Source organism: Enoplosus armatus, chromosome 21 (assembly GCF_043641665.1).
Source record: "Enoplosus armatus isolate fEnoArm2 chromosome 21, fEnoArm2.hap1, whole genome shotgun sequence".
Classification (NCBI taxonomy): Eukaryota; Metazoa; Chordata; class Actinopteri; order Centrarchiformes; family Enoplosidae; genus Enoplosus; species Enoplosus armatus.
Window position 1 is genome coordinate 11,226,774 of NC_092200.1, and position 12,802 is coordinate 11,239,575.

The window sequence follows — 12,802 nt, forward strand, 5'->3', positions numbered from 1 at the left end:
ATCATGAATCTGCCGTAAGCATTATATAATAATCACATCCAGCAATTTGAGGGGTTTGACTGTGAATAAAAACATATCAGATTTACAGCGGCTATAGGATTTAATTGACCCATGAGGAGTGCTGTGCAGCTCCATACATATATCAGTCACATATATGCACAAATAGACTCTTAATAATGAATAACACATGCATGCACACTCATACATACAGCAAAGCTTCTCTGTAGTGAAAGCAAACACATGCACAGAGGGCACATCATTTCAGATAATTAGAGAACACACACACACACACACACATTAGGTGTTTGAGGTAACGCAGAGCCGTGTCTAATTCATGCACTGGGTGTCAGAGGTGAGAGGTGTGAGGTCTCTGGGTGTCAGTGAGGAGCTCACAGGCTGGTGTTGCTCAACAAAACTCACACTTTTTCCACCAATCTGTCACACTCTCTCTTCTTTGCACCTCTCTCCCTCGTTCCCTTTTTGTAAGGATTTATATTTGCTGAGTGAATCCTTGGTGACTGCCGCGAAGTGCCATACTGTATCAAGCTTTTCAGCGCTTGGATTCAAGCTAATGTGAAATCTGTCTTGTCCTTTCAGGTGTGTCTCTCCAATGCTCTTGGCCCCTGAGGCCTGAGGAGAAGTGAGCCAAGCCCAGGCCCCCATGGGACACCCTGTTACCCAGCATGCACTGCTGCTGCTGCAGTGCATGCTGGTCCTGCGGCCTGGAGGCGTGGCCAGTAGGAGAGGGCCGGTGCTGCTGCCTGAGTCGCCCTGTCACAAGACAGAGCACCCACTCATCCCACACTCAGGTAAGTGTTCAAACAAACACACATAAACACGCACACACACACACCAGGGTGAGATCATCGATTTGACTCATTAAGTTTTCCTCTCCATAATTATGTGAACTTTTCTGTGTGCTGCATGTAGTTATTTATATCCTGTCTACATCCACCTACATTCTCCATTCCTTCACTCTAACCTTGATCACATATTTTTCCTCCGTCGACATCTCCATCCCTCGCTTCACTCTTCACAATTTTTAGACAATTTATAGACCATTTATGGACAGTTTCCAGACCATTTCCTCAGGACATTTTACTGTTGCTAGGAGACATAAACACTATTGGACACATGCTGTCTGCTCTTAGTTGTAAGAAAAAAAAGAAGCAAAAAGAAGTAAACTACCTGTTTAAGTACCTCACTGAAACAGCTCACAGTCACAGCCTATTGAGTGTCTAGTTAGCAATTAGCTGTTCCTCTGATAGTTTATGTCCTTTCCCCTGACAACGGCTGCAAACGAGACATTGACTGAAATGTTGGGATTGCATGTTGTTGTCTACAAAATGATAATGAAATGCCATTAGTTTATTTTGTAGAAAGTAACAAAGGTAGTCAAAGGTAGGTAGAGTATCACTCTCTAGAAAGGACACATGAAAACCATTATAAACAATTTGCACATCTGGCTGATGTTGCTGAACATCAACAGTGATTGTCCAATCATAGCTTAACAACCGTAACTAGACACTGCAGGCCTCTCAAATTATGGATTTCTTCAGATGTTGAAATGTTGTTTAGATGCGGAGTGATGCTGAGAAAGAGAGTCTGGTATCTCCTGTTTAGCCTTTCCAAAACCAAAAACACGAAAGCACTATAGTGTTGTCTGCTGTAATCTAAGATACAATCATTAGCATGTCTGGCTAACTTTTCTTATGCATGTATCAGTAGTGCATATTTAGGACCCCTTTTACAACATTTTTATTTTAAACGAGTCTGCTGGAAACATTAAAAAGTCAGCCGGAGACGTAACAACTTAACGTTACCTTGTTTAGCCAGCTAACTACAGCTGATGAATTATGCCAGTGACAGTTGTCAAAATCGACATTGGCAACTAGAGAAGTGAAGCCTGCTTTTGTCTACCTCTGACTGAAATCAAGGAAGCATTACTAAGAATTTTGAGAGGTAAATAATCACTGTGAACTGCAAATGTGCTGTGTGAGAACAGAAAGGTTGACAAGCGTTTCAACGTTTAACGAACAGTTAATTGTGGACTTTTCTGCTTATTATTTATTGTCAAAATAGTTTATATAAAGATTTTAGGTTGTCTTGAAAAACTTTCCCTTCCTCTTTTTCCTGTTTGTTCCTTCCCACGAGACACAAAGCAGACACAACCTTCCTCGCAGGCCTTTAATTACTACATGGCTGTGCAGTTTTTAGACACAGTATATTCTGCATCAGATTTCTTTGTCCTTATCCTTTATCTTACATTTCTATTGAACAACTAAACTGTAATGAAATGCTGTGAAACTCAGTCAAAAGAAAGTATCAATGGCGATCAATGCAGCTCTGTCTACCCACGGCGAAGCAGAAAAATATCATTGAGCTGTTTTCAGTCCAGCAGACTTTCAGTCAGGTAATAACACAGGATTCTGTCTACGGCAAAATTGTCTTGAAGACCAAGGTCACTGTGTGTCGAAAGATGCATTCAAAGACTCATGTTCAGTATAACCGGCCAGCACAGACACAAGGACTCTTGCACGACAACCCTTTCTCTCTCTCTCACTCCGTCTGTCTTCCCCGTCTATGTCACTTCATTGTTAGCTGAGGTGGCACTCTGAACCAATTGAGTGCAATGATGATAACTAACTGCCCAGCTAACGTGATACGTTCCTGCCTTGTGCTTTCTGCATGAGGGGGATCACACACCAGGCAGTGGGTCAGCTGTGGTCAATGCGTTTGTGTTCTCTAATGTACCAGAATGGCCCATTAAGCTCCAGTGGCTTAATGCTTTGGTTGAAATATAGGAGCATTAATAAAAAGCGTCAACGTTACAGTTAGCAATCAGGCATGGTTCACTAACACAAAGCCTGCTGTACAGAAAGAGGAAAGAAAGGATGAAAGAGGAACTCAGAAGCTTCACTGTCTCTGCTTCAGTGTTTAGTCTGATTGATCAGCTGTGATTATACAGTAGTTTCTTACTGCAGGGAGGTAGCTTCATTGAGAAACATTATATAATAGTAGATATTGTCTGGTTAAAGCTAAAAAGTAATTTTACACTTTAAACATAAATGTACTCACTTAGCTCTTGTGAGTTACCTCTAGCCACACACACAGTTTTGGTTTTGTTTGCCCAGGTTTTTAAAATGTGTGTCTCTGAAATCTCTGCTGCCATGCCAGTACAATAAATTCAACTTGTGGTGCTCACAGCATTAAATCTTCATCAATATCTCCCACTTTCTCCCATTTCCCAGTTACACTGGATAATATTGTGAACATTTTCACTGAAACTACTTTCTGTCAAAGAAAACGTCCCTGTGAAAACTTTAAATAGCGTGTTCTGTGAGAAAAATCTGTTTTTTGTCATTTTGGTTAACCGGCTCTTTAAAGGCATGACAGATGGGTATCATTTTCTCTTGTGACCTGAAGCTTGAGGGTGTGTTCGGCGCTGAGCTGGTAATTTACGTACTGATTGGGCAGTTCTTTTTTCTCCCCTTGCTAGTATACCAGCGCACAACAAATACGTTCATTTTCCGAAGACGGTGTTTCAACACACCATTACCATAGTTTGTTAAAGTTAAATCATGAAGAATCAAGATTTCATTGAACACAATGATCGGCATTTCCGCCATTTTACCTGAAGGAATCAAAATGAGCACAATTGGTTATCTTCTGGTTGATTCTCTTTTTGGTTTAACCAGTGGCATTCAACTCAGTGCCACACATCTGCATTCAAACTGTGAAAAGGTGGAATTATTGTTCATAAAATTGCACCGATGCATGTACAGTATGCGTATAAATGTCATTGGCTTGTTAAGGCAGTTGACCCCTAAAAGTTCATCCAAAGTTTCTAACAAGCTTGTCAATTCAAGTCAAGTCAATTTTATTTATATAGCCCTAATCACAAATGTGCCTCAGGGGGCTTTACAATCTGTACAGTATACCACAACCTTGATTTGGATAAGGTTGACTGTCTACACCTCAGATTTGTTGCCCTGGTCATAAAGCTGTAAAGCTCTGCATACTTTGCATGTCTAGAGGTTTGTTTTTGCTGGCATGTGAGGACAGAAAGCACAAAATGTGTGCCTTTAAAACAAGTTGTATCACTATGCTTTGTTTATTTACATCCCAATCTCATTTATTCTTACCTTGTGTGAGAATCAGCACCTTTGCAGAGCAGCTGCTAATTTCCATGGTCTCATGAAGATGTGCATTTATCTTTCTCTTCACAGTTATATTTTGCTCTGTTTTTTAATAACTTAGCTTTCATGGCCCGATGATAGTCTTTGTGCGGTTCAAACACATCTCATTGTTCCGGGTAGTAGAGTATACAAAGCTTTTTCAGACTGCCAAATTACAACCCTTGCTTTTTTTTTTTTTTTTTAAATAAAAGCAAAAAAAAGCTGAGTCATTACAGAATATGCCGACACATATACACACACGCACGCATACGTACACACAAACAGTGTGTGAGGGAAGACAAACCTCTCGTTAAACCTATTATCATTCTCTTTTGTGAGTCATTGTGCTCCATGTAATGTAGTGTAATCCCTGGTTGTTGAGAATGTGCAGAGTGAGGCTGCCATGGCTTCTCTTCAGCCAAACTGGGATGACTACAAACACATTAAATATACCCCTGTGGATCACAACAGCACAACACTCGCACTTTACTCAGACAAACCTTATCCTTTTTGGACATTCAGAGATTTGTCTTGAGTCTTAGATAAAAAATGTACAATTTATTAAAGAAATTGTTTGACATTTTGGTAAATACACTTGTTCACTTTCTTGCAGAGAGTTAGATGAATAGGTCGATACCACTCTCATGTCTGTATGCTAAATATAAAGCTACAGCCGGTTAGCTTAGCTTAGCATAAAGACTGAAAGAAGGGGGAAACAGTTAGCCTGGCTCTGTCCAAAGGTAACAATATCTGCTTACTAACACCTCTAAATTAAGCCCCATTAAAACCACAAATAGTTAACTTTATGCAAACAAGATGTAATGTGTAAATTAGTGAGCTAGTTATATGCTAGGCTAAGCAATGGGCTGCTGGCTGAAGCTACATGAGAGTGGTGTCGGTCTAACTATTCCTGAAATATACTGAAATGTGAGGATTTCTTTGGCCTTTCTTTGTTTTCCATTTTAAATTGAGTATTTTAGGATTTTGGACTGTTGCTGGGACAAAACAAGCAATTTGACTACATCACCTTGGACACTGAATTGATCATTTTTCACAATTTTCTGATATTTTAGAGGTTAAACAATTAGTGGAAAGAAATACAAAACAGCTGAATCTATTCTGGCATGAGGTAGAAAGTTTCTTTCTGTTCAGGGTTGGGAGTGACAGTAGGTGAAAGGTATTTGGAAACAAATGAGTGCTGACTGCTTTCCTTTAGTAGCTAATGCCGCTGGATCCGCAGACACTCTATTGTGGGTGTTCAGCTCGCTGAAAGAGCTCAGTCTCAGCTGGTCTGGTAAAAGAGGAGTTAAACAATAGAGAGTCCAAAGAGAGGTTGTGACCCATCGTGAGAAGCCAAGGTCAAGGTTTGTCTGAGTGTGTTCCAGTGACAGCGTTTCTTTCTCTCTGTGTGGTTGTGGCCTGACTGTGGAAGGGCGTGCCTCACATGGGTTTGACCCCACTGGGGACGGTGGTTTTCTGACTTGGCACAACACTTGGCTGACAGAACTGCTACTGTGGTGCAAGGATGCTATAGTCTAAAGACCGCTTTCTGCTTTGTACGGTGGTTTTAGAAATGTAGGGTTTCAGAAAGAAAGTACACTGTACAGTTCAGCAGCTACGTTCGAAATGTTTACCCAAAAGGTACACTCGCTATGCTTTCACAAAAACAGGTCTGAATATAGCTTCAGCCAAGTCCAATGTAAATGTGTCATTTATAGAATAATTTTAGGAGGGGTGTAGAAAGATTATATCCCTGTTCTTGGTAGGGGATATGTTTTGGCAAAGGTCTTCTGACCGAGTATTTGTAGTGTTATTGTAGCTCAAAGCCCCTGAAAAAGATTTTATTAATAAAGTGTTGTATTTAACTAGTGTTCCTGGGTGTAGACTTGAAGGCTTTTAAAGGTTATAAACTGTGGTGTAAACAATGGCTTCACAGGCCAAGCTGAGAGCCATGTCTCTGAGGAGTGGAACCGGCAGACTTGTTTTACAGCCACAGACTGAGCTCGGCTTTTATCATCCCTGAACGGCTAACACGTCGTTAGAGAGAGGGGAGTGAAAGCAGGAAAAAAAACAAATGGCCTCATAGCATTCATAAATGCAACAGGCTACAACTAGCATCAGAGATCTTTTAATTGGTCATTTGGGGACAATTATTTTAAATTTAAAGTCCTCCAACGTCGTTGGAGCTTCATTTCCAAAACATTAACTCTGCTCTATTCATGTCCAAGGTCAGCTATGTTCTAGCCATGTTTTATTTTAATGGACGACCGGCTGCCAATGGCATGAAGAAGGGCCTGTCCATATATTTTTGGATTTGCATGTCTTTCATTTACCCGCTGCAATAAAAAGTCCCACATGTCATATATCCGTCTTCGTTTTTTGTCAAGTGGCCTGAAGAGATTTGGTCATCTTGTTAAAAGGTTGTCTCTTCTCCCCCCCAGAACCAAACGACTCCGCTCCTAAATACACATTAGATTTCAATATTTTACTGCACACTTATTTGAGGCTTCACGGTGGTTTGTTTTGCATGATTCACTCGCTGCCCCGGGGCCACACACACAATTTGAGTTGTTGGACTTTTAGCTGCAAAATGTGCTTGTTTTTCTTGCTCGAAATAACGTAATAGGAAGAAAACCTTCGAGCACTGACCTTGCCTTTTGCTTTGGACTTTTTTCAAACCGAGCAGGTGTTTGTTTTTCGACCGCTCTGGCCAAATCGTTTCCTCACATCAGCTTGACCAAATAGTTGCCATTCTTCTGCGGCCCGGTACCACAGGGCTGCATTTAGAGTGAATTGGCTCTTCATTTATGTGAGCGCCTGCTGCCACACTCTATTTACACCACTCACAGAAAGACCATTCATGTTTCAGAATTGGTTCCACATGTTGCTATTGTTGCCGGCCTGACAGATACTGTAGAGCACTAACTTTGAGCGCTGGCAGACCGAAGACTGGCGTGGCCTCTGATGCTGGGTGTAAATATTTATACATCCTGTCATTTTGTCTTTGTGTCAACTGCTCCGTGTCAGAGCGGGGAATAACAAGCGGCATGTGAGTGATGGGCTGCTCTACTTTGAGGAGGAGGGAGACAGGGGTTAAGGGGATAAGATGGGACCGGGAAAAGGGGGGATGGGGTGTGTAAGTGTGTGTTCGCTGGTTCCTGTTGGCTCAGAGCCCCGGCTCCTCTGTGAATTTTCATCCCAATCCATGTGTGAGTCTGCACGCGTGTCTGTGTGTGTGATTACACCTTCCTCTCATCGGCAGCCAATCCCCTGATTCAGGCAGCTGCTGTACAAGCATGGCTGTGATGTGATTACATTATCACATGCGTTTTAAATTGCAGCTGATATGAACCCATGTAACATGCAAAGCAGGCCTGAAATCTAGAAAGTGAGAGGGGGGATTTATTTATTAGCCGGGGGTTGTCCTACTGTTTCCTTTTCTGCTGGGTTAATGATAAGGTTGATTTTATGGGATCATAAAAATCTCCCTGGGTGTGCCTAAAACTGTTACAGCCCATCCAAAAACAAACAAATATCACTAGTTAGATCAGTTCAGTGTGATCTCTGTGGTGGAGCTAACACAGTATCCTGCAGTGTTGTTTTAAAAAATCTCTATCCCTGTAGTAAAGCCAAACTATGATCTGTTTGACTTTGTGAAGCTCCGTATATTTAGCCCCACAGCCTTGGGAGGCCTCATCCACGCCGGTTATGAATGTTTATGAATGGTCCTTGGCCTCGTCACAAAGGGCCATAAATCCTTTGAGTACTGTTGTGTTCAATTAAAACCTTTTGCCCCTTTTGCACACTCCAACAAATATCCTCTTTTCTCTCTTTCTGTCTCACACACACACACACACACACACCCACAGTTCCAGGCTCGCACACACTCACACAAACTCCATCACGCCGTTAGCAAGCCTCCCCTGGTGAGTCAGGGAGATTTATGGGGAGAAGCTGGGTTCGTCAAGTGCCGTCTTCCCTCGGGGGGTGTCACAGCTACATTTGTATGCCAGGGCTCCTCTCGATGGCGTGAAAAACAAGCCCAGTGGAGCCAAAGGATTGGCACATCCAAAACTTTGTGTCTCCCTCCAGAATAAGCAGAGCAGCAGCCATTAAGCAAAATGAATTCTTTGGGGTGAAGTTGGTCGTGATCTCCCAGATATTTATTTCACAGCGTCTAATGAAAATGTATTAGTGCTGTGCAACCAGACGCGGGATGCTTTTCCCTCTTGCAGTTCTCTTGTACTCGTCACTGGAGACTTGAAAGAGAACAAGGGAAAGCGTCTCGCAGCAGATGATATTGTTTTGTTAGGAGAGCCAGAGTTAGGTCCCACTACGTGAGCTGGAGGAGACAGATGTTTTTTGGAAGCTCCTGTTTTCTTGCTCTGTTTGTCGTTGTTTTGAAACGGCCAGAAGTCCCACGTTTGTCGCAGCAGTACTTGCTTTTGATGCAGTGAAGGGAGAGCGTGCTTTCATTTGAAGCGCTGCGTTGACAGGTGTGCCTGAAGAAGCAGATAATGTGTTTTGAGGAGGATATTCAAGCCGTTCTCTCCCTCTGTTCCGGCCCTGATGGAAAGCTCCCTGGTAAATTAAAAAAGTCCCTTTGAAATTTTGTGTCTGGAAATAGCTCACAAATGTAGTGATGAATGACTTTAAATCACTGTAGCAACCACTGCGGAAAATTCAGCCTTGGAGTTAAAGCCCTGGAGTTCTGGCACCTCATTCCAAAATACTAATTTCATTGTAGAAAATGTCCCATATTGGGTAATGGGTGTAATCCGACCTGTGTATACAGTAATACTGGGATAAGTTATTATGACTATAGATCAGACATGCGACGAGCGATGGAGAAAACACGTCACCATAATGACTGATTGACCACCCTCGACTAAACCTATCGGGTAACCAGACGGTAGACAGGCCGTTCTCATCGCTTGGCAACCACCCGGGGGCCTGTGATTCGATTGGTCAGGGGTTAATGGGTTGGGCGCCATGAGAACAGGCATGTTGTGGATAAGATGTCAGTGTCTGTCTGGGATATCTCTCCCTCTCTTCATGTGTGTATGTATTCACCATAACATGCTGGTGGAGACGAGGTCAATTTCCATAAAAAGTCAGAATCTCATCGGTCATCTTCGTCATTCATCCACACAGTATAGGTTTCCGTGAAAGCAGTCCATCAACAGTCAAATCAAAGGACTTTCCCACTGAGTCACAAGAAGCTACATTTCACTGTTAAACACATTCACATATGAACGGAGGTCTCAGGTCTCACTTATGTTTTGGGGATTTTAAGACAGAAAGGTTGATAAGCACTAATGTAAAGTACTTTGATCCGTACAAAATGATTTTTTGAATGAATGACCTTATCAGCCAAGGACAGCTCCGAGCATTTTTGCTCTTTATTCAATCTCCTCTTCATTTCTCTCAGTAGGAGGGCCCGTATTTGTGTTGTAGCAGGGAAGAACTTGCTTGACAATTTTGTTAAGGATTTATAATTACAAAATATGCTAAACGATGTCATTATACAATACAACAATGGCAAATGCTCCTCCTGCCGCCCTTAAAACACAGAAATATAATGATCTATAACTGTGTCTTGTGCAGAAGGAAATGAAATGTTCTTTTACTTTAAAGACGCTATGGTCCCCACTGGTGGAAAACGTACTTAGTTAGTCTTTACTTAAGTAAAAGTACCAAACCTGCACTCAAAATCTTACTTCAATCTAAAAACAAAAAGCTAAATGTACTTATAAAGTATTAAAAGTGAAAGTACTCATTATGCTGAAAATGGCCCTCTGAAAGGTAGTGGAGTCGAAGTATTATAGTAAGTAGCATAAAATGGAAATACTCTAGGAAAGTACAAGTACATCTTAATTATACTTCAGTACTTTAATAAATGTTACTTTTCACCACTGTCGGGAGGCTGCTGGTTCTCAATGGCAAACTGAAACTTTCATTATTGGCTTACTGTATACGGCAGGCACTGGGACACCCCACATAGCTCATTATTTTTAATTAGCTCCACCTCTTCGTTCCATTATTGCAGGCTTTACTGATGTGTGGCAACAAGCGTTTGCACCTGCCAATTATGCAGCATTACTACCCTGTAGCTAGAGGCCAAAATATCCATGCATTTCTTTGCCCATGTAATTTTTGACACTGTGGAACTTTCTCAACTCGTTTTAATGCAAAATACAGGTGTGATTGCTCTAATATTTTCATCACAAATGCTATGCACCATCACTAAATGTGAAGGAAAGGTTGGAGGAAAGGTTAAAGTAATAGCAAAGGCAGTAGTGGAAAGGCTTGCTGCTATTATAAATCTGGCCTTTAAGGATTGCATTCTTTCGAGTGTCTTGAGAAAAGTTACAGCAGCCCTTTGAATGCAGCTAATTCATCAGCTCAGCTGTCGTCTGCAGCCATAAACTCTCCGCTCCGATTGGCTCACTGTTCTTGTGTCCTGTGGTGTCGTTGGCAGAGATGGAGCCATGGATCTTCAGGTTCAAGGCAGAGGGCACGGTGGATTACTCACAGCTGACCTTTGACCCTGGCCAGAACGAACTGATCGTCGGTGCCAGGTAACCCATATCTGTGTTTGTTTTTTTTCTCTTTCTCTCTGACTCATTTTGTCTCGCTGTCTTCCATCCTGCCTCTTTCTTTTGTTGTTTGTTTGTTTATTGTCTTGTCTTTCATCCCCCATTTTTTCAGTGTTTGTTGGTGCATTGCATGAGTAATGATCAGTTTCTCTATAGATGTCTTCAAAAGCCAGAGAGAAATGGCTTTGGAGATTGTTTCCAATTCTATTGTCTTTTTCAAGCCCTGCCAAGTGTGTGTTTGTGTGTGTGTTTGCAGTTGCTCAGTATTTGAGATACTGAATTTGAAAAGGGATTGCACACATTCGGTGATAAAAAATTCTGCTTTTAACAGTGTGTTTTTGCAATGTTAATGTACACATGAGAAAATTGAAGCGTGTGTGTGTGTGTGTGTAAGGAATGGGTTTGTACATTCACGCTGTGCAAGTCTCTGGCTGATTCCTGATGAAGTGTGCTCTGCACTTCACTTAATGGCTTAGTTGTCAATAGAAAGAAACACTCACTTCAACGTGAACAAGAGATAACAGAGGAGCCAGCAGGAAGGAGAGCAGCAAAACAAACAGAAGCACAGTGAGCCCAGGGAGTTTACTAATGCACCCCAGGAACTCAGATGGAAAAGGCTAATCAGGGAAAGTGTGTGTGTGTGTGTGTGTGTAGAGCAAAGGTCAAAGAGGTGAGTGAATTCCCACTGAAATTGCTGGCAAAATTGCGATAAAATAATATAATATAATATATAACACAAACACAATTTGTTGTGTTTTTGCTGGCTATTTTTTATTTTTTGCTACAACTCATCCAATTCTATCAACGTGTTTGAAGCACAAAAATCAAATAAGAGATTTAGTTGAATTCTCGGTGCCACCTCGACAGCCGTTGAGTGTCTAACTGTGAAAGGCGATGTGGCTGGATGGATGGCTGCAGGCTGAGTCAGAAGTATGAGTGATAATGGAAGGAAAGAGGGATCGATGCAAATATCAATACAGTAAAACAGGGGGCTGCGGCCACACTAAGACCTGGCTGATAGCCACTCTTCGGGAGAGTGATAGATCTCTGGGAAAGTGTTTATATGTGTGTGTGTGGGTGTGTGTGTGTGTGTGTGCAACATGCTCGAAGGTTTTAACTCCGAAACTCTTTTTTTCTGAAAAAAAGAATGCTTGCTCTTTAAAAATGATTGCTGGTATGAAAGAAAAACACATTATGGGTTATTGTTAAAGCTATTGCACGATATCAGCCTGCACAACAGTTGTTAAGCAATGCAATAGAATTATTTCAGATTATTTCTACAAAGGGTTTTTGCACTAAATTTACCAGATGTCTAAGAAATGTATTTTCTTTTGGTGGCAGACCAACTGTATTCTTTGACCATGATTAGCCCATGGAACAAAAACTACAAAATATGGATGATACAGGAGTCTCAAAGGGAATGAAATCCAAATGAATAATGCTTTTAGTCCTAACTGTCATGTGATCTCATTTTGGTAATGGTGTATTACAGTTTCAGTAGACAGCCCGAGACATTGTTACTCAACATACAGAATATTCCTCTTGAGAGGGCGTTCGTTAGAACCTAATCTTTCTCGAAAAGTTAGAAATGCAAATGAAACAGTTTGGTTTGTGCTGTGCAAATTTGAAAGGCTTCAGGCAAGGCAGGATAGGCACTTATTAGAGAGAGGTTTCAACGCTAGGCTTTGATTTTCTTTCAATCTTTTTTCTCTGTCACTCTGGCTCGCTCACTGTTTCTCATACACACAAAACCCCAGGAGATGGGAACATATGGTGAAACCTTTCAGCACTGCTTTATCCAGTCTTTTTTGCCTCCTAATTATGGGCTGGACAAAACCTAGAGGTCCATCATTTGCTGCTGTGGTTGAATCCAATCATCCACCGAATTTGGTCCCCATAAGTACCCTGTCTAAACTCTTACACCTTATGCCAGCAATGAAAGGGTTAATTTTAATTGTAAGTGGGGGAAACCATAGAAACTTCAGATGCAGCAGTTTTCGAGGGGGAACTGCACCGATTTTACAC

General features: G+C 41.6%; 1 protein-coding gene across 1 annotated transcript in view; it reads left to right on the top strand.

The window, feature by feature from the left end:
* Positions 1–661: 661 nt before the first annotated feature.
* The window catches only part of sema5a (sema domain, seven thrombospondin repeats (type 1 and type 1-like), transmembrane domain (TM) and short cytoplasmic domain, (semaphorin) 5A), an 82,169-nt gene continuing 70,028 nt past the window's right edge, over positions 662–12,802 (top strand). Inside the window, exons 1-2 of the mRNA XM_070928102.1 lie at positions 662–809; positions 10,660–10,759. Of these exons, the coding sequence (XP_070784203.1) occupies positions 662–809; positions 10,660–10,759 (248 nt within the window). The remainder of the gene's footprint in view (positions 810–10,659; positions 10,760–12,802) is intronic.